Genomic DNA, 22,477 nt, shown 5'->3' with positions numbered 1-22,477 from the left:
TCAGACATGGCCGGTCTATAAAAATGTTCTTTAAATTTGACCCTACATTGAACTGTACACAGACCAACACCTCCAATGTTTTTAATTATGTGATCTGTTGCAAGTCTCCACACAAGGGCCACACCCTTACAGAAAGTGCAAACTCTCCTTTTTTATTTCATGTAAACTCACATTTACAGCATCACTTTTTTCCTGCGGGTTTTGAAAAGACAATGGGCCTGATTTACTAAAGGTTTGCGTGTATTAAAACGTGTGCAAACTTGATACCACCAGCAAAAAAAATTGCTATCTGATTTACTAACAGCGTGCAGTGAGGATTGCGTCTTTCATGTGAGCAAGATGACACGTATTGTCCAAATAGTAGTAGTAGTTTGCCTTAATGAATATGAAAAACGAGGCGTTTCTGCATCAGCGTGCAAAATACTGGGAGGAGAAAATGCAAAGAAGTTAAGTTAGTACACGCAATGTGATTTACCAAGCCAGGCTAAAATTGCGGTCATTGTGGCAGTGTCTGAATTTAACACCTTTGAAAAGAACGTGCTAATCCAAGAGTAACAGTGTGACGCACTGCAGGCTGCAGTAAGGAGGAGACATATGCACAATAAACAACGTGTTAACATGTTTAACCATGTTCACCATGCTTGTACCCCCAACTTCAGTATCTGTTGCCATGGCATTTATGGCCGATCAGACAGACACAGCGCTGACCAGCTTCTGGTGCGCAACAATGGCACGAGTGGCACACACACTGAGCACCATTGCCACAGAGGACTCATACCTTCTGCGCAATGTATTACAATTCATTTAAAAGAGGGAGGGAAGAAAACAGAGGCCGTGTTTAATACCGAGGTTTTCATATGAGCCACTCTTTCCTATTGTTATATTTATATTTATCTGCTATTACTTGAAAATACTTGATGTTCATTTGCCTCTCACTAATACCTATTTTGCGCTTGCAGTCGTCCAGCTTTCCGTTCAAACTCTCTGTGACGTAAACCAGTAGAACACAAAAATACTACCGCCTCCACAAGGTTTGCACCTGACGTCATTCACGCAAATGTTCTTAGTAAATCACCCGCAAAATGCCCACAAGCCAAACATGCAAACTTTTGCAATGAACACGCAAGTTAGTACTCTTTCATTGAGATCTTAGTAAATCAGGCCCAATGTGTATCACGCCTTTGTATTTCTACAGATATCACGTAGTTTTTTTTTGTTACCTGCGACATTTTATTGTGTATGCTGCTGGAACTTGAATTTCCCTGAGGGAGTCATCCCATAAGGATCAATAAAGTTCAGTCTAAGTCTAGTTGGAAAAAATTATTATTGGGTTAATGTTGTTTTTTTTTTGTTGCAACCTCGTATTGCTTTACAATGCTACCAGTCAAACTTATGACACACACTAGCATTTTGGTTTGGAGTATTAAAAGCTATTATTACGTCAAACCTAAACCATACATAGCTGTACATAACTGTGACGTACAAGAAGTTAGTGTATTGGCGCTACAATGCTTTCTCCAGTGTGACAAAAATACCTTCACCCGTATGGCCTACTGCAGTTTCAGACTATTCAGCAACTTGACAATAATTTATAGCCGTTTAGCACATACATGAGATGAGTGTGCGACCTCAAAATGAAAAACAGCAGCTAAAAAAAGCATCTGGTTTGTTTTACTTCAGGCTTCACATGCATGTTTCTGTGCTGTGCTTTTGATTGTAACGGTAAAGTATTTCTTTGTTTGGCTTAAGCACAGACAAACTGTTAAGAAAAATACTTTCATTACTTTTCAGATTCTGAAAATAAAACCAAATATGCAAAGAAAAGTATGAATGCCTTTCTTTTTGTTTAAATTCAATAAAAGCTTTTTTCACACTTCATGTTAGACATTTAAAAAATACATGTGATATCATGAAGACTTGAATCAAATACTGTGGTGAAATACAAAGAAGCAAACAAGCAGGAGCTTGTTCTTGTTTGGGCATGATGCACACGCCAAATCACACTGCCAAGAAAAATACAGAACATGCAGCTACATCTGAGGTGAGCATACCAGCAGAGCTGTGCCCACTATTGAATGAGGCCAAGTATCTACTGACTCCACGAAAGTCCATTAAAATTGGTTCTTACTGTCACATCTGCAGTGCATTGTGGAGCAAGGTGGAAACGAATGAATCAAATCTGAATTTAAAATTTAAAAAGTAACTGCAGCAAAAAAAAAGCAAAAGATTCGGCTCTTTAAAATTGATGTTTTGTTCATGCAAGACAACAGAAGAGAAAAGTCAAAGAGGTATGGGATTAGAGATGTGCTGGCTGAGAGTCAAGTGAAAATAGGGGATAGTGTTTACAGTGTTTACAATGCTTGTTGCCATGGGGATGTAACAGGTTTGGCCAGCACAGCTTGGCAGGTATTGCACAAGATTAATGGCACAATTTCAATAAAAACACATCACATGTCAGAACACTTGGAGATACCAGATTTGACAGAATAACTAACCTATAAGGCTTACAGTAATGGGTGCGGCTTTTTTGCATTTTCCAGTATAGTTTACAGTAACAAAAGATAAGACTTCAAGTGTATGCCCTGTCATCAGGGATCTTATTATAGAGCAATAGAATAAGAAGGATGAATAGAATAATAACAGCATGTTTTCTCTGAGGTCTGCAGGTAGCTGTGAGGCTGGAATGAATGACTTAAATCGCTTTAGAGAAAAGTTTTGAGTTTAGCCCTGTTTATTCCTCACACTGTTATAAAGTGTACCTTATGCGTTTGTGTGTGCGATGGGTGGGGTAGATCAACCATTTAGGTAATGCTCCTCCCTCCAGCCCTAGATGCCACCTCCCACAGCAGTCACAGCAGCTGTAGCCTTGAGCAGCATAAAAAGGGGAAAGAGGTAGAGCTCTGCATCTCAGTTCATCTCGTTCTCTCCAAGGCAGGCGGACGTCCTGAGCAATCTTCACGATATCCAGAATGACATCATCTGCTTATTCCGTCCGCTCTTCGAGCATTCGATCTAGTGGAGGCCTGGCCGGAGGTGGACGCATTGCCGGAGGTGGAGGCATGCAGAGATCATACGCCAATAGTGTCTATGCTGGTTCAGGTGGTGGTGGTTCAGTAAGAATCTCCCAGTCGTCTAGTGGTTTTGGCGGATATGGAGGTGGATATGGATGTGGAGGTGGAGGTGGAGGTGGAGGTGGAGGCGGCGGCAGCGGCAGTTACAGCTTCTCCTCTTTTGGAGGAGGTGGCGGAGGTGGTGACAGCATAGATATCTCGGCCAATGAGAAGGCCACCATGCAGAACCTCAACGACCGCCTGGCCTCGTACCTGGATAAGGTGCGCAGCCTTGAGAAGGCCAATGCAGAGCTGGAGCTCAAGATCCGCCAGTTCTTGGAGAGCAAAACCTCCCCTGTTACCCGTGACTACTCTGCTTATGAGGCCACCATCGCAGACCTGCAGGGAAAGGTATTTAAAATGAGCTATGATACTCGAATGAGAAAACAAATTTTATCGCAAAGTGATTTCAAATATCACCAAAATGATGCATAGAAACTGGAATTGTATTGTTCTGCATGCAACCCTTTTTTAAAATTTGTTGTTTAAACCTTTTTTCATCACACAGATCCAGGATGCCACCAGAGTCAATGCAGGCATCTATCTGTCAATTGACAATGCAAAACTGGCAGCAGACGACTTCCGACTCAAGTGAGTGTCAACATGAGACATAAAAGTCTGAAATAGAAGAATGTAAACTGTGAAATCCTTCTGAGGCAAAACATTAATGTTAAAATCACAATATCTGCTCCCTTCTTCCTTAAAGGTACGAGAACGAGCTTGCCATGCGCCAGTCAGTGGAAGCAGACATCGCCGGTCTCAAGAGACTGTTGGATGAGCTAACACTCGCCAGATCAGACCTGGAGATGCAGATTGAGGGCCTGAAGGAGGAGCTGATCTTCCTCAGAAAGAACCACGAGGAGGTAGGGAGCAAACAGTGATGTGAATGGATTTGCAAAAAAGAAATCCTCAAACATCTACCCCGAAAATAAACTATAATAATTTCACAGGAACTGGCCGCCATGAGGAACCAGATGAGTGGACAGATCAACGTTGAGGTGGATTCAACTCCACAGGCAGACCTGTCCGCTGTTATGGCTGAGATCCGTGAGCAGTACGAGAACGCAGCTCTCAAGAACCAGAAAGAACTAGAAGCCTGGTTCAAAACAAAGGTAAGAGAACACCAACACACTGGTCACTTCACATAGCCTACCCTGACTGTGTCTGTAAAATAATAGTTTCATTTGACACTGTTTATATCTTTGGTCCCCTGCAGACAGAGGAGCTGAATAAGGAGGTGGCATCCAGCACAGAAGTTCTCAATACATCTAAGACGGAAATCACTGACCTCCGTCGTACACTGCAGGGCCTGGAGATCGAGCTACAATCACAACTAAGCATGGTAGCTTAATTCTTCTTCTTGTTCTTCACCTTTACTTGCACGACCTGTTACATCCTCAGCAAAATATATTTTGAGGGTGCACTCTCAATGCCCATGCACAGATTTGTTAAGTTGATTCTTTCTTTTTCTTCTCTCCTCCGCTCTTCTTTTTGCCCTGCTCATTCCAGAAAGCGTCTCTGGAAGGCACATTGGCTGACACAGAGGGACGATACTCCATGCAGCTCCAAGGCCTCCAGATGCAGGTGACCAACCTGGAAGCACAGCTGCAACAGCTTCGTTGTGACATTGAAACCCAGAGCCAAGAATACAACATGCTGCTCGACATCAAGACTCGGTTGGAGATGGAAATCGCAGAGTACAGGAGGCTTTTGGACGGAGAGGGCAGGTAATCTACCTTAAAGGAACAACTTTTAACTCTATCATCCTAAACCTATTACTAGCTCTTTTAACTGAAGCACTATACTGATTTTAATGCAAACACTGTAATTCTCTTCTTCTGCAGTATGGCTGCTGGCGGCAGTTCATCCACCACCACCAGAAACATGGTAGTGATCACAGAGGAGATAAAGGATGGCAGGGTGATTTCCTCCTCCACCGAAAGACGCAGTTAATTTTCCTCACACAGGAAAACATGGAGCACCAACAACTGAAACAAACTTTCCATCATGTATGTGAACACAATAAAAAGATCAAAGTTTGCTCCCTTATAATTTGTTTTGTCCTGTTCATTTATGAAAGGTAATAATTTATTATCATCTCAAGAAAGTTACCCTTTATGTATCTGGCAGGTCTGAGAAATAATATATCTGTGACTAACAAGAGTGTTGATTTCAAATATCAGAAATATTTTAGATACAAGGGGGGAAAATCCAGGTTTAAAAACACACTCTCCTCTCATCAGTTTCCTCTGAGACATCAGTAAGCTTCAGATATTATTCTGTTTTACAAGCTTCTTTTCCGTCGCAGAATTTATCCCCAATAAATAGAGTGAGGGTGCCATTCAGAAAAAAATATTCTGGAGTATTACTCGTAGCTACACTAACAATTTACAGTACCAATAGCACTTTTTAACATGAGCATGAATTTTACTCTGGGCATTTCACTGGATTGGCAACAGGTCAAGCTTACTTTAAGCACCTTACTTCTACTGAATACATGCTGGAACAGGTCTCATTAAACTGAATAAAACACAGTTTAACCACTAGGGGGCATATGATGTGTGTAAGACATTTCTACCTGATTTCCTTTTCTGTACAGAAACTATATTTAGAAGTTGAGAGTTTGCCAGTGAGAAAACTTGGCAGGGAGCCTTTCATGGCGCACTTCATGAAACTGTGCTGTTGTCCCCCGGGGCAGAGGAACACTTCAATTAGTTGACTGATTGTTCAGTCGCTTTTATTGCAGACATGTCAGCCAACCCTTTTTCGTCTAGCAGATACAGCAACACAGTGCATTTCTATTGGAACCAAATCCACAGTAAAACAAGTTCTTTATAATTTTGTCTTTAGATATAACATGTTCTTTACCAACCAGAGGCTTGTTTTAAACTTAGCACTCAGTACTGTGTTTCTGTCTGTTGTTTTTATTATTTGTATTTATTTGTATTGTGTTTTATTTATTTGTAAAGCGTCCTTGAGTGCTTGGAAAGGTGCTGTGAAATAAAATGTATTATTATTATTATTATTATTATTATTGTGTGGTGATGGTTGAGTGGTGAAAAGTTTTTTTGGATTCTTACAAATAAGTTGTAAGACAGGACAATAAAGTATTGAAACTATTATGCAAAAACTAGCCACTAAAAGGGGAAACATGAAGAGCACTTTATATAGAATTTTCTGATAATTGTCTCACAGTATCTTTAAACTGTTAAAACTCAAGTCATGTTGATTAAAAAACACACAAATGGAAAAGTACAAGACAGGAAAGTTTAGTTCAACTGCATGGTCTTTATTGATTTTTGCTGTTACTTGAAGTTTATCCCTCAATCTCATCAACGTCCACATCAACGGTCTTGCTGCTGGTGACCACCTTTCCATCCACAACTGTCTCCACCACTGTGATGACTTTTGTGACCACTGAAAAATGAAAGAAACAACAGTGATCAGCAAATTTCATCATGTTTCTTAAAGCACTTCAAAACTTAGGTTTCAATTTTAATGATCAAAGCATGTTTGAGAGAAATGTCTTACCTTGCTTTGTGCTGATTAAAACAAAAAAGAAAAATAAGAAAAGGGAACACATTAGTCTCAGGCATTTCATTTAGTGTCCTCAGTGTGATGCTGACAGGTCTCACCTCTCATCCTCCCCATCCAGCAACCTCCTGTACTCTGCGATCTCCATCTCCAGACGGGTCTTGAGGTCTAGCAGCATGTCGTACTCCTGCTTGTTGCTGGTGATGTTGGCGTGAAGCTGGGACAGCTGAGCCTCCAGATTTGTGACCATGTTCTGGAGAATGATGCTTTATTTTTTTATTTAGATGCTTTATACTGTCTATGCCCACAAGCCAATTTTTACAGCAAAAAAAACAAGGCTTGGAGTAATGCATATTTATGCTGAATTAGGGGTGTGGCTGACAGTTGGTGCAACTAACAAGGTTAATTCAGCTCCACCTATTTTTGATTTTCTAAACTAGCAAAAAGTTACTTGTCACTAACACCATGTCCATGTTTTGTAGGCTCCAGCCTGTTTAAAATAAATGGATACTAATTGTTTATTGTGATAAATAAATACATGTTATTTTGACATACCATGCTCAGATGGGATTGCAGTTCAATCTGAAGCCTCTGGAGGGTACTCTTCAGGTCCTTAATCTCTGAGCAGGATGTTGTCAGGGTCTCTGTGTGTGTCTTTAATTCCTTTTCAATACCAGCAACCTGGGCAGAGCAGAGAAGTAGCCTGTCATGGGTTACCTAACAGTTACATGTACTGACATCTCACCATAAATAAAGTAGATCAATACTCTTTAAAAGTAGCCAGTATTCTACACAGTCATATAATCTCACCTTGGTCTGGTACCATGACTCGAGTTCCTTGCGGTTCTTGCCGATGACAGCCTCATAGTGATCCCTGATCTCTGACATGGTCTTGTTCAGGTCTACAGAGGGAGAGGCATCCACGGACACATTGACCTGTCCTCCCATCTGACTCCTCAGCAGAACCATCTCCTGCAGGTGATAAACAACAACAATCCATTCAGTCAGCAAGTGCATTAACTTAAAAGGATCTTGTCATTATTTATTACTTTTCAATGGCTTCTCTGTTTTAGTGTGTTGCATGAACAGTTTTGGGTTTTGTAATCGTTCTTTGTGTGTTTGTGTGTGGTGTCAGTGTGAGTGTGCCTGTGTCAGACAAACAGAAGCAATGAGCTATTGGAGGAAGAATGGAAAAAGGAGAATTAAAGGAAGTGTGCAGAGGGGAGAGGGCCAGGTCTGGGAAAAGGCAGAGGGCATTTTTGTGAGCAAATAATAACCAGGTTAGGCCACAATAGATGGCTGTAATGGACACAGAGAATACACTTACTTCATTTTGAAGTCATCAGCAGCCAGTTTTGCGTTGTCAATGTCCAGGATTGTCTTGGCGTTGAGTCTGGAGGCAATACGGATCTGATGAGGACAAAAACACAGACATAAAGATACAAGTTAGAAAAAAAGGTCTGCCTGTTTTTAAACAGTTTAATTACCAAAGCAACATCTTAGATGTAACACATTTTTAAAAAGCAGACAGGGATTTAGATTTGTGATATACAAATGTCATATTCTGACTTTCACAGTGTTTGACCTGTTGTGATTTCTTGGAGTTTAGGTTTTTAATTTGTTTAAAAAAATTAACTCACGGAGAATGTTTATCAGTCAGATAATTAAGTTCCTAAAGTGACAAAAAACACTATGAATAATACTTTCATTTTAAATTAAACATAAATACACCACTCAAACAATCTCATGTAAGTAATTGTGCTTGATTACAAAATAATTATTTCAAACAAACATGATTTTAATTGGCATCCAACAAACTTTTTTAGTAGAAAAGATGAACTACTGTGAAAATGTTTTACTTCAGTTGTTTACACAGTTTTTGATTTATTGGAGACCAACGTTGTTTCTGTCTAATTATCTCTACATCACTGAACACTGAGAGCAGGTTGTGATGCACAGGAATGGATGACAGCTATGACAATCAACATGTTCAGCTTTGTTTTTGTGTTATGTGCTTCCTGATAAGGTGGCGTCACATGTCACTGACGTCCTGGCTCTCTAGCTAATAGTTTAACTGTCAAAGCTCCAAGTTTGAAATAAACATGTGAAAACATCAATGTGCATGATTTAACTGAGAAATCAAGCTATGTGTCTGTTCTCTCTTACCTTGTCCTTCAGGTCTTCGATGATGACAAAGTAGCGGCTGTAGTCGTGGCAGATGACAGTTCTGGACTGGTACCAGTCTCTGATCTGCTTGTCCAGCCGGTCGTTCTCCTTCTCCAGCGTACGCACCTTCTCCAGGTAGGAGCTAAGACGGTCGTTCAGGTTCTGCACATCACCCGTAGAAAGAAACAAGATATAATATTTAGTCACACAAAAGCAGCTCAAATCCTGTGCTTTGTCAATTGGGTTGAGTTCATAAATCCAAAATGCCTCCCTTCTTAAAAGTTGGTTTATGAAATTGCCCCCTCTTGGTTTAGGCTTCACACTTTTAATGCAAATGAATTGGAGGGTAGCAGCAGACTTATGTTTTTTTGAAAATAACATGGGTCTGAAGGAGATGAGGAACCTGAAGAAGCTGCAGGCGAAATGGGTAGTTCGCTTACAATAAAATATGATAGATAGATAGATAGATAGATAGATAGATAGATAGATAGATAGATAGATAGATAGATAGATAGATAGATAGATAGATAGATAGATAGATAGATAGATAGATAGATAGATAGATAGATAGATAGATAGATACTTTATTGATCCTGAGGGAAATTCAAGGCATCCAGTAGCAGTATACAGACAGGCAGGACACAAGACATTGGCTACAATACACACCCGCTGTCCCCCCTCCCCTCTGTATACAATACAATAATCCCCCAAACAAGATTTAGCAGCCCCTATGTGACTAAGAGTAAAGGTTAAACCTGTGCAGTTAGCATTAGCATTAGACTTAAAACTTATATAGTATGTACATAACCTGTGAGGAGAGAAAAACATGTGCTGATTAAAAGAGACCTGTAAACAGTTAAAGAGCCTTAGAAACAAAGTGCTGACCTTCTAGAAACTAGTTACATGTGCATGTACAGAGGTCTTTGAGGTAGTGCCAGAGGTGTGAGTACAGTCGTTAAATAGTCAATGCAGGAATGCAAATTGGGCTCAGCAACATAAAGGAGCAGTGATTAGCATTAAGTGTCCATAACAATAAGGTGAAACCAGGAGTGATTAGGGTGATTGCCATTAAAGTACCAAACTATTGAGGAGCAGATTAGCATTAAGTGTTGAAGACAATAGGGTGAAACTTGACCGAGTTAGGGTGATCATGTCAACCATTACAGATGTAGCATAACACAACAGTAGGATGAAACCAGACATGATTAGGGTGATTATCATTAAGTGACCTGTGCTCAGTAAGGTGACTATCAATATGCATTAAAGTGTCCAACTGGGGGCTGACTCTGAGGTCAGCAGTGCAGATGAGGAGTGAGAAAAAAAAGTGAAAAATGAGTCCAGGGTTCACCGTGTGCTTCTTCCCTGCCGTGACAGTGAAGTGTTGTACAGTCTTATGGCCAGGGGGACAAAAGAGTTCTTGAGTCTGTCCGTGGAGCACGACTGTGACTGCAGTCTGTCACTGAACATGCTCCTCTGCCCGGTGAAGGTGCTGTGCAGAGGGTGGTGCGTGCTACGTCCCTCTTCTTGCAGCTTCCTCCCCAGCACACCACAGCGTAGAAGAGGACGCTGGACACCACAGACTGGTAGAACATCTGCAGCAGCTTTTTGCAGATGTTGAAGGACCCCAGCCTTCTCAGGAAGTACAGACGACTCTGTCCCTTCCTGCAAGTAGTGTCCATGTTAGGCGACCAGTCCAGCTTGTCATCCAGCTGCAGCCCCAGGTACCCGTAGGTCCTGACCACCTCCACGTCGACCCCCCCGATGGAAACAGGTTCTAGATGTGGTTTGTTCCTTCGGAAGTCCACCACCATCTCCTTGGTCTTGGAGGTGTTTAGCTGCAGATGGTTGTCACTGCACCACGTCACAAAGTCCTCGATCAGGCTCCTGTACTCCTCCTCCTGTCCATCCCTGACACAAGCAATTATCGCAGTGTTGTCCGAGTATTTCTGCATGTGGCAGAGCTCAGAGTTATACTGGAAGTCAGAGGTGTACAGGGTGAACAGGACAGGGGAGAGCACAGTCCCCTGTGGTGCTCCGGTGCTGCTGACCACAGTGTCAGATGTGCAGTCCTTCAGTCTGACGTACTGTGGTCTCTCTGTGAGGTAGTCCGTGATCCACCTCACCAGGTGTGAATCCACCCTCATCTCAGTCAGCTTGTCTCTCAGTAGGAGGGGATGGATGGTGTCGAAAGCGCTTGAGAAATCAAAGAACATGATTCTCATCACGCTGCTCCCTTTGTCCAGATGAGAGTAAGCCCTGTGTAGAAAATATAGCAAAATTGTTTTCATTGTGCCACAGAGTTTAGATTTTTTTTGTGGTATGTTCCTTGCAACCGTGCTCACCTGCAAACATGTTTAGACTGTAAACTGTGTACCATGTTGGCCATTTAGATCAGTTAGTTTACATGATTAACATATGAACATACAGTACATGTTTGAGCAGTCCATATTTCCAACCGTTGCATTTTTGTTTTAAAGATGACATATTATCGCCCTTTTCCACCTTTTCAAACCCTGTGGTTTAAATGATTAATCTGTGACCACGTATGAATAAGCTCTTTTATATCAGCTCTATTCTCTCAGAACGCTGCATTTTTGTGTGTGTCTCTTTAAATGTAATGAGCACCCCTGAGTCACTCCTCTGCAGCAACAATAAAAATGCTCTTGGCTGGGGTGGAGTCGGTGGATAGAGAATTAACCAGGATCAAACTTGTCACAAGGTGAGAACGTTTGAAACAAAGCAATTTTCTCAGAGCACATACTGGATTTGGGTTCATTTTAAAATGTGTGGGTTCATATACACTCAGGTTACCCAAATATATGTTGAACAAAACTGTAAGAGTTGAGTTTTCATAACATGTCCCCTCAAGAGGGTCAACATTTGTGTATTTCAGGACCTATTATGACAAATTGCCAAGCATATGTTTCTAGGAAAAAGGTTTCAGTCCAAAGCATTAAATATCCCCATCTATGATCTATTAAAACAAGTGTTTGAGATTTTTGGAAAACATATTCTAACCTTATTTTGACCTGAGGTGACACTCCCCTGCTGCTTGTTCTTGGAGAGGTTTGATTGTGTGATTCTTGAGATGATGCCATCACTACCTCAGGAAAAATGCCTCAGTCAGCCTTTCCATCATTTTTAAAAACTGCCAATTAATTTGTCTTTTTAAATATGTGGTTAGCTTTCATTTTGTTATTATAAAACATATCCAGTTATTGGTAATCTGCACTATCTTTCACAAAAGTTCACAATTGGCACTTTTGTCAGCCTTCAAAATACAGATGAGATGTATTGAGCCTCGTGCTCATTAGCTCTGTGAAACCTTTTTTTTACTGTATCATTTAAAATCTTTCAGACATGGCCTATAAAAATGTTCTTTAAATTTGACACTACATTGAACTGTACACAGACCAACACTTCCAATGTTTTTAATTATGTGATCTGTTGCAAGTCTCCACACAAGGGCCACACCCTTACAGAAAGTGCAAACTCTCCTTTTTCACATTTACAGCATCACTTTTTTTGTTTTGAAAAGACAATGTGTATCACGCCTTTGTATTTCTACAGATATCACATAGTTGGAAAAAATTATGATTGGGTTAATGTGTTTCTTTTTTGTTGCAACCTCGTATTGCTTTACAATGCTACCAGTCTGACTGAGGACACACTAGCATTTTGGTAGGGAGTATTAAACATACAAACATACACCATATATAGCTGTACATAACTGTGACGTACAAGAAGTTAGTGTATTGGCGCTACAATGCTTTCTCCAGTGTGACAAAAATACCTTCACCCGTATGTCCTACTGCACTTTCAGACTAATCAGAAACTTGACAATAATTTATAGCCGTTTAGCACATACATGAGATGAGTGTGCGACCTCAAAATGAAAAACAGCAGCTAAAAAAAGCATCTGGTTTGTTTTACTTCAGGCTTCACATGCATGTTTCTGTGCTGTGCTTTTGATTGTAACGGTAAAGTATTTCTTTGTTTGGCTTAAGCACAGACAAACTGTTAAGAAAAATACTTTCATTACTTTTCAGATTCTGAAAATAAAACCAAATATGCAAGGAAAAGTATGAATGCCTTCCTTTTTGTTTAAATTCAATAAAAGCTTTTTTCACACTTCATGTTAGACATTTAAAAAATACATGTGACATCATGAAGACTTGAATCAAATACTGTGGTGAAATACAAAGAAGCAAACAAGCAGGAGCTTGTTCTTGTTTGAGCATGATGCACACGCCAAATCACACTGCCAAGAAAAATAAAGAGCATGCAGCTACATCTGAGGTGAGCATACCAGCAGAGCTGTGCCCACTATTGAATGAGGCCAAGTATCTACTGACTCCACGAAAGTCCATTAAAATTGGTTCTTTCTGGCACATCTGCAGTGCATTGTGGAGCAAGGTAGAAACGAATGAATCGAATCTGAATTTAAAATTTAAAAAGTAACTGCAGCAAAAAAAAGCAAAAGATTCGGCTCTTTAAAATTGATGTTTTGTTCATGCAAGACAACAGAAGAGAAAAGTCAAAGAGGTATGGGATTAGAGATGTGCTGGCTGAGAGTCAAGTGAAAATAGCGGATAGTATTTACAGTGTTTACAATGCTTGTTGCCATGGGGATGTAACAGGTTTGGCCAGCACAGCTTGGCAGTTATTGCACAAGATTTATGGCACAATTTCAATAAAAACACATCACATGTCAGAACACTTGGAGTTGTAAATACCAGATTTGACAGAATAACTAACCTATAAGGCTTACAGTAATGGGTGCGGCTTTTTTGCATTTTCCAGTATAGTTTACAGTAACAAAAGATAAGACTTCAAGTGTATGCCCTGTCATCAGGGATCTTATTATAGAGCAATAGAATAAGAAGGATGAATAGAATAATAACAGCATGTTTTCTCTGAGGTCTGCAGGTAGCTGTGAGGCTGGAATGAATGACTTAAATCGCTTTAGAGAAAAGTTTTGAGTTTAGCCCTGTTTATTCCTCACACTGTTATAAAGTGTACCTTATGCGTTTGTGTGTGCGATGGGTGGGGTAGATCAACCATTTAGGTAATGCTCCTCCCTCCAGCCCTAGATGCCACCTCCCACAGCAGTCACAGCAGCTGTAGCCTTGAGCAGTATAAAAAGGGGAAAGCGGTAGAGTTCTGCATCTCAGTTCATCTCGTTCTCTCCAAGGCAGGCGAACCTCCTGAGCAATCTTCACGATATCCAGAATGACATCATCTGGTTATTCCGTCCGCACTTCGAGCATTCGATCTAGTGGAGGCCTGGCCGGAGGTGGATGCATTCCCAGAGGTGGAGGCATGGTGCAGAGAGCATACGCCAATAGTGTCTTTGGTGGTGCAGGTGGTGCAGGTGGTGGAGTAAGAATCTCCCAGTCGTCTATTGGTTATGGCGGATATGGAGGTGGAGGCGGATTTGGAGGTGGATTTGGATGTGGAGGTGGAGGTGGAGGTGGAGGTGGAGGTGCAGGCGGCGGCAGTTACAACTTCTCTTTTGGAGGAGGTGGCGGTGGCGGAGGTGGTGACAGCATGGATATCTCGGCCAATGAGAAGGCCACCATGCAGAACCTCAACGACCGCCTGGCCTCGTACCTGGATAAGGTGCGCAGCCTTGAGAAGGCCAATGCAGAGCTGGAGCTCAAGATCCGCCAGTTCTTGGAGAGCAAGACCTCCCCTGTTGCCCGTGACTACTCTGCTTATGAGGCCACCATCGCAGACCTGCAGGGAAAGGTATTTAACATGAGCTTTGATACTCGAATGACAAAACAAAATATATCGCAAAGATATTTGAAATCACCAAAGATATTTTGGTGATTTCAAATATCACCAAAATGATGATAGAAACTGTAATTGTATTGTTCTGCACCTTTTTTCATCACACAGATCCAGGATGCCACCAGAGTCAATGCAGGCATCTATCTGTCAATTGACAACGCAAAACTGGCAGCAGACGACTTCCGAACCAAGTGAGTGTCAACATGGGACATAAAAGTCTGAAATAGAAGAATGTAAACTGTGAAATCCTTCTGAGGCAAAACATTAATGTTAAAATGACAACATCTGCTCCCTTCTTCCTTAAAGATACGAGAACGAGCTTGCCATGCGCCAGTCAGTGGAAGCAGACATCGCCGGTCTCAAGAGACTGTTGGATGAGCTAACACTCGCCAGATCAGACCTGGAGATGCAGATTGAGGGCCTGAAGGAGGAGCTGATCTTCCTCAGAAAGAACCATGAGGAGGTAGGGAGCAAACAGTGATGTGAATGGATTTGCAAAAAAGAAATCCTCAAACATCATACCTGAAAATAAACTATAATGATTTCACAGGAACTGGCCGCCATGAGGAACCAGATGAGTGGACAGATCAACGTTGAAGTGGATTCAACTCCACAGGAAGACCTGTCCGCTGTTATGGCTGAGATCCGTGAGCAGTACGAGAACGCAGCTCTCAAGAGCCAGAGAGAACTAGAAGTCTGGTTCAAAACAAAGGTAAGAGAACACCAACACACTGGTCACTTCACATAGCCTACCCTGACTGTGTCTGTAAAATAATAGTTTCATTTGACACTGTTTATATCTTTGGTCCCCTGCAGACAGAGGAGCTGAATAAGGAGGTGGCATCCAGCACAGAAGTTCTCAATACATCTAAGACGGAAATCACTGACCTCCGTCGTACACTGCAGGGCCTGGAGATCGAGCTACAATCACAACTAAGCATGGTAGCTTAATTCTTCTTCTTGTTCTTCACCTTTACTTGCACGACCTATTACATCCTCAGCAAAATACATTTTGAGGGTGCACGCTCAATGCCCATGCATAGATTTGTTAAGTTGATTCTTTCTTTTTCTTCTCTCCTCCGCTCTTCTTTTTGCCCTGCTCATTCCAGAAAGCGTCTCTGGAATGCACATTGGCTGACACAGAGGGACGATACTCCATGCAACTCCAAGGCCTCCAGATGCAGGTGACCAACCTGGAAGCACAGCTGCAACAGCTTCGTTGTGACATTGAAACCCAGAGCCAAGAATACAAAATGCTGCTCGACATCAAGACTCGGTTGGAGATGGAAATCGCAGAGTACAGGAGGCTTTTGGACGGAGAGGGCAGGTAATCTACCTTAAAGGAACAACTTTCAACTCTATCATCCTAAACCTATCACTAGCTCTTTTAACTGAAGCACTATACTGATTTGAATGCAAACACTGTAATTCTCTTCTTCTGCAGTATGGCTGCTGGCGGCGGTTCATCCGGCTCCACCGGAAACGTGGTAGTGATTACAGAGGAGATGAAGAATGGCAGGGTGGTGTCCTCCTCCACCATGACCAGACGCACTTAATTTTCCTCACACAGGAAAACATGGAGCACCAACAACTGAAACAAACTTTCCATCATGTATGTGAACACAATAAAAAGATCAAAGTTTGCTCCCTTATAATTTGTTTTGTCCTGTTCATTTATGAAAGGTAATAATGTATTATCATCTCAAGAAAGTTACCCTTTATGTATCTGGCAGGTCTGAGAAATAATATATCTGTGACTAACAAGAGTGTTGATATCAAATTTCTGAAATATTTTAGATACAAGGGGGGAAAATCCAGGTTTAAAAACACACTCTCCTCTCATCAGTTTCCTCTGAGACATCAGTAAGCTTCAGATATTATTCTGTTTTACAAGCTTCTTTTCCGTCGCAGAATTTATCCCCAATAAATAGAGTGAGGGTGCCATTCAGAAAAAAATATTCTGGAGTATTACTCGTAGCTACACTAACAATTTACAGTACCAATAGCACTTTTTAACATGAGCATGAATTTTACTCTGGGCATTTCACTGGATTGGCAACAGGTCAAGCTTACTTTAAGCGCCTTACTTCTACTGAATACATGCTGGAACAGGTCTCATAAAGGTGAATAAAACACAGTTTAGCCACTCGGGAGCATATGATGTGTGTCAGACATTTCTACCTGATTTCCTTTTCTGTACAGAAACAATGTTTAGAAGTTGAGAGTTTGCCAGTGAGAAAAATTGGCAGGGAGCCTTTCATGGCGCACCTCATGAAACTCTGTTAGAGCTGTTTTTTTTGCAGACATGTCAGCCAACAATTGTGCAGCTAGCAGATACAGCAACACGGTGAATTTCTGTTGGAACCAAATCTTTGGGTTACTTAATGTAACCTCGGTTCTTTGAATACAGAGTGAGGTGTTTCACTATGGGGAATCGCCTTAGCGTGACCAATCTGGAAGCTCCAATGACACAACAGGTTGAACTTTATTCGGGGCACGCCCCCCTCATATACACAGTCGACCCACCCACTTCAAATCATTTACGACAGGTTTCTTACCGTGCCTATGGAAGGAGTGATGTGAAGGTGAAAGGTAAAGAGGGTTCCCCCTTGACAGAAGGTCTGCACCCCTGTTCAAAATGACTGGCACATGTGTCGCTCGGAGAGACAAGAGCCTGGTGCTGCTCCACACAATTATCTCCCGAGCCAATTTGTGCAGCTGAAGTGAGCGAGAGTGTTGACCCTACCGGTTGATGTAAGCCACCACCGTGGTGTTGTTTTAATGAAGACAGACATGTTGTCCCTGAAGAAACATCAGAAAATGTTTTAGTGTTATAAACACAACCCAAAGCTCCAAAACGTGTCTATGAGCCTGGGCTAAATCCGAAACACCGTTCACGGCTCTGCCCATTAAGGTTGCTCCCCAACCTGTCAAAGACGCATCCGTCGTCATGGTAACCCTGGATGACACAGCCGCGATACATGCCGGCGATACCTCCTCTCTGCAATTGAGGTGACTTCGTGAGCACAGATGCAGTGATGCGATTGTGGTAGAGTCCAACCATGCTGCTCTGAAACGCAGCCTCTCACCCGCCCCTCCCCCCTTTGCTCATTAATCAGGTCAGCATATTTAATGCACCTGAGTGCCTGAGATGGCCTGGCATTTGTTTGGAAGGGTTCCTGGTGAGTAGGGTGGCTTGGTTTTACTTTACACTTTACCAGTGTTTTTTTTAATGGTTTCTTCTTTTTTTTTAGGTGCTTTAACTGCTGTTGTTTTGCCTAATTTTGCCTCAGTTTTGTTATTAGTTTGCTTTAGTTTTGCCACCACCTGAAGTTGTTCTTTTCCTACTCTGTTTGGTTTAATTTGTTGTGCTTTTCTTTCAGCCACTGAGCCACTATGTTTAGAGGCTAGTCACCCAGGGTGAGGTTCCTCCACTTCGCATGAGAGTTAAGAGCACTGGGTCACTATTACAAGGCACTGACGTTTTGGTTTGTTGTGAGGTTTGCTGTGCTGCACAACGGTGAGTATGTGGTAGCACCCCCTCACCTTCCTCAGCATAGTCTGCCTCTTAACGAAGTGGCTTAAGCTCAGTTTTGGTTTATTCCTTTTTTTTGATTAGTGTTTTAATATATCTAGTAAATTTGATTTGGACTATTTTAGTTTGTATTAAAATAAACAATTTTAATTCACTTAGTATTTGGTCCTTGTTTAGTTTTCCCTCCCTCCAGCTTCGGTTCAACCTACATTACATTTTGTTTCCTTTTGATTTACTATAATAAATACCTTTTTTGTATTTTGGTAAAACGACTCTGCCTCTTCAGTTTTTTCAAACTTATGTGTCTTTAATTTTCTTGTTTTGGTTCCAATATTTGTGTATCTCCTGGGGTGCAAGTCCCCAGGTGGCGTTGTCGGTAGCTTATTTTTTTTTTTCAGAAAATCCAAAAATCCCCCGCCCGCCCTGCCACACTACCCAGTGTTGAAAATCCCTCATCATTAAAAGACCCAAGTGAACCACAGATCATCCACAAACTGGACAACCTGGGCCTAAGCACCTCCATGTGCAACTGGCTGCTGGACTTCCTGACAGGGAGACCACAGGCAGTTTGGGTCGGCAGCAACACCTCCAGCACCATCATGATGAACATGGGGGCCCCCCAAGGATGTGTGCTGAGCCCCCTCCTCTTCACTCTGCTGACCCATGACTGCGCCCCATCTTCCAGCTCCAACCTCTTCGTTAAGTTTGCAGACGACACGACTGTGGTGGGTCTCATCAACAACAACGATGAGTCAATCTACAGGAGTGAGGTGAGCAGGCTGGCCTTGTGGTTCAAGGACAATAATCTCCATCTGAACGTGGAGAAGACGAAGGAGATTGTTGTGGACTTCAGGAGAACGCACACCCAGCATGCTCCTCTGACCATCGACAGTGCTGCAGTGGAGAGGGTGAGCAGCACCAAGTTCCTGGGTGTGCACATCTCTGAAGACCTGTGGCTTCACTGGCCAAAAAAGCTCACCAGCGCCTTTACTTCCTCCACAAACTGAGGAGAGCAAGAGCCCCATCCTCCATCATGCACACGTTCTACAGGGGCACCATTGAGAGCATCCTGTCCAGCTGCATCACCGTGTGGTACGGCGCCTGCACCGTGTCCTGCCGGAAGTCTCTGCAGCGTATCGTGAGAGCAGCTGAGAAGATCGTCGGTGTCTCTCTTCCCCCCCTTCTGGACATCTACAACACACGTCTCACCCGCAAAGCCACCAGGATTGCAGGTGACCCCACACACCCGTCTTACAGTCTCTTCAGCCTGCTGCCATCTGGGAGGAGACTGCAGAGTCTCCGTGCTCGAACGAGCAGGCTCAAGAACAATTTATTCCACAAGGCAGTCAGGAGACTCAACTCCCTCCCTGCTCTCCTCCCCACGCGTCCCCTTTCCCCCCTCTGCCTCCTTCCCCCCTCTGCCCTCCTTCCCCCCTCTGCCCTCCTTCCCCCCTCTGCATCCTGCCACAGTCTGCCCCTACAGGATCTGGCATCACCCCCCTCCACCTCCACCCCCCGCGTGCTCCACTAATTCACGCACTCGAAAAAACTCTGCACAGCCGTTTATTGTTTATGCTATTTGCACTATTTGCTACTTTACAACGCACTACCTCACTTTTTAACTTAATCTGCACTCTGTTTATATTGTTAAGACTTCAATTTATCCACATACTACCTCATGGTGAAATACTCACAAATGCCCTTGTCTGTTTATTGTCTGTCGTTTGTTATTTGTTGTCCAAATGTCTTTAGTTAAGTTATTTGTTTTATAGTATTGCTAGTTTTCTTAGTGCTCTTTTTATGCACTGCAGGTTTGCACTGGGGGTTGGGGGGGATTGCAATTTCATCTGTGCTGTATGTTTAACATGGAGCATATTTGACAAATAAAGAACCTTGAACCTTGATCATAGAGGCCATTATACCGAGCAGACGCAGGCAGAGTCTGAACGTCACCATTTTCCCCAGCCGGAAAAGGGAGAGGCACAGTGTGAGAGACGTTAGCCTCCCCTCCGACAGAGTGACACGGTAGGAGAGGGAATTCAGGTTGAGACCCAGATATTCTGTACATTGCATGGGTTCCACTTGGCTCTTCGCCCAGTTTATTAGTCCATGGGCCAGACCAGATTTCGGTACCACTCAAGGTGGCCAAATCTAGTGACTATTTTTGAAAAGGTACATGTCCATAGAGGATTTTTTGGTATGATAGCCCGTCCGAAGTGGTAGCTTTGTCACAGTTGTCAGCACATGAAGTTAATCACCCCCGTACAAGAAATTGGATTTTTGGTGCTGGTGCATATTCTACTTATGCTCATTTTCCAGACCTTTACTCATCCTTAAGTAAGGAATGTTTGATAGCATTGTAAAGGTTAGTTCCATAGCTTTAATTCAAACCCAGTTTTGAAACTTTCTAATATAGAGAGAGGTTACAGGAACTCCTCAAACTGCCAACAACAATTATTTTTCCACTATTTCCGCCTGAACTGGCACTAGCCTTTATTTGAGCATTGTGGTGTAAAGAAGCAACTATATCTATATCACACAATAGAAAAGTATGGCAGAACAAAGTACAAGTGACACGTGGCAAAAGTGTCCCATGACCGACTGAGATGATATAAAAATATAGAGTCTTGGAACACATTACTGAGAGCACCTAAAATACAAGGCCGGAAATGTCGCATCATCTTTACTATGAAGAAAGATCTTGACCGCGTTGTTGCAAAAGAAAGCTCTACAGAAAGTACTCTCACTGAAGAATTAAGAATATCTACCAGACAAGAACCACAAACATCAAGGGTGTATGAAGCAAAATGTATATTTTGTGACGAAGTCAGAAAATATTTCAAAAGTCAAAGAACTAAAAGCCTGACAAAATGTACAGAATTAAGAGCCAATGTGTAGTGGCTAAATATTCCTTGAAGAATCAGTCGAATTTTCTTTACATGTTAATACAATCAACCACTCCAGACGGGAAGAACGAGTCCCTACGCATGTGTATTATTTAACATGATGGTAGAAAACAGTGCGTTCGCCCCGTCTTTATTTTAACACAGACAGCAACAGGCCAACACATTATACAGAGTTTTCACTCCACAAGTTGCGCTAGAGCTCCACCTACTGGCTCGCACGCACTCCTCTCCCAGACACATCACTAAATGTAAATTAAAACAATAATAATCTAAATCTCAGTTTAACTAGCAAAAAATAGAAAATGGCACTAACATTTCCGGCCCCTATTTGCTCATCATGGGGATGACAATAACATAACTAAATAAACAAGAGTCATTTTCTATACCATAATCGTATACATAACATAAACAGCCTAAATTAACCTAGGCTAAGTGATAGTCTAACTAATAATGTCCTTCATTGTCCATGAGGTTCTTCCATCTCTAGTAGAAGACCCAGCTTGTCTATGGGTCGCTCCAGAGTGTTGGTCTTAGTTTTGACCCGGACTCGACGGACGAACCCCTGGGCGTCAGGAATGGTCTTCTCCACTCTTCCCATCAACCAGGATCCTCTTGGAGCCCTCTCATCCACAATGAGCACAACGTCACCTTCCTCCACATTTCTCTTCTTCTCCAACCACTTCTGCCTTTCCTGTAGGAGGGGGAAGTATTCCCTGGACCAGCACTTCCAGAAGATGTCAGAAATGTACTGCACTTACCTCCATCTTCGTTTGGCGTACAGATCCTCCTTCTGAAAGATGCCTGGAGGTAGCGCTGGCTTCCCCTTGAGGAGAAGATGGTTTGTCGTCAATGGTTCCAGGTCATCCACATCGTCGGGCGACTTGGTGAGCGGTCTGCTGTTGACTACAGCTTCTACCTCACACATCACAGTATGCAGACATTCGTTGTCGAGTGACTGGAGCTTCAGAAGGTTGGTAAGTATCTTTCGCACCATTCTTATCTGGCACTCCCAGATCCCACCGTGGTGCGAACCGGCCGGCGGGTTGAAGATCCAAGTAACGCCTCTTTGCAGTAGAGCCTCAGATATCTGAGACTGTCTTTCATCGCTTGGCGAATCTCGTGCTCTGCAGCAACCAGGTTTGTTCTGTTATCAGATCTCACGACTTCCACTTGTCCTCTCCTGGCTATAAACCGTCCCACTGCATTTATGCATGAGTCGGTGTCAAGTGAGTGTGCGATCTCGATATGGACTGCTCTGACCGTGAGACACGTAAACAAGACTCCATAATGCTTGACTAGTGCGCGTCCACGCCTTGCTTCAAAGGGACCGAAGTAGTCAACGCCTATGTTAGTGAACGGTGGATGGTCAGGCAGTAGACGATCAGATGGTAGATTCGCCATCTTCTGTTCACTCACAGCAGCACTTCACA

The 22,477-nt window shown here is 42.5% G+C and overlaps 3 protein-coding genes across 3 annotated transcripts; 2 read left to right on the top strand and 1 right to left on the bottom strand.

Moving 5' to 3' along the window:
- The first annotated feature begins 2,901 nt into the window (after positions 1-2,901).
- On the top strand, positions 2,902-5,162 carry LOC306820682 (keratin, type I cytoskeletal 13-like). Its single transcript, XM_079338605.1, has 7 exons — positions 2,902-3,461; positions 3,619-3,701; positions 3,817-3,973; positions 4,061-4,222; positions 4,327-4,452; positions 4,620-4,837; positions 4,955-5,162. The coding sequence occupies exons 1-7, from the start codon at positions 2,970-2,972 to the stop codon at positions 5,061-5,063; spliced, it is 1,347 nt and encodes a 448-aa protein (XP_079194731.1). The 5' UTR covers positions 2,902-2,969; the 3' UTR covers positions 5,064-5,162.
- Positions 5,163-6,426: 1,264 nt separating this feature from the next.
- LOC306820339 (keratin, type I cytoskeletal 17-like) lies at positions 6,427-11,196 on the bottom strand (the record flags this gene model as incomplete). Its single annotated transcript, XM_079338158.1, is given in 9 exon segments — positions 6,427-6,527; positions 6,642-6,652; positions 6,746-6,897; positions 7,200-7,325; positions 7,455-7,610; positions 7,613-7,616; positions 7,972-8,054; positions 8,811-8,972; positions 11,185-11,196. Coding segments are annotated over 9 exon segments (807 nt in total).
- Positions 11,197-13,973: 2,777 nt separating this feature from the next.
- Positions 13,974-16,247, top strand: LOC306820681 (keratin, type I cytoskeletal 13-like). Its single transcript, XM_079338604.1, has 7 exons — positions 13,974-14,561; positions 14,715-14,797; positions 14,913-15,069; positions 15,157-15,318; positions 15,423-15,548; positions 15,716-15,933; positions 16,051-16,247. The coding sequence occupies exons 1-7, from the start codon at positions 14,043-14,045 to the stop codon at positions 16,160-16,162; spliced, it is 1,377 nt and encodes a 458-aa protein (XP_079194730.1). The 5' UTR covers positions 13,974-14,042; the 3' UTR covers positions 16,163-16,247.
- Positions 16,248-22,477: the final 6,230 nt, after the last annotated feature.

This window comes from Symphodus melops, assembly GCF_947650265.1.
Source record: "Symphodus melops genome assembly, chromosome: 2".
Taxonomy (NCBI): Eukaryota; Metazoa; Chordata; class Actinopteri; order Labriformes; family Labridae; genus Symphodus; species Symphodus melops.
Note: the sequence above shows the minus strand (reverse complement) of the source record. Positions and strands in the feature narration are given on the sequence as shown.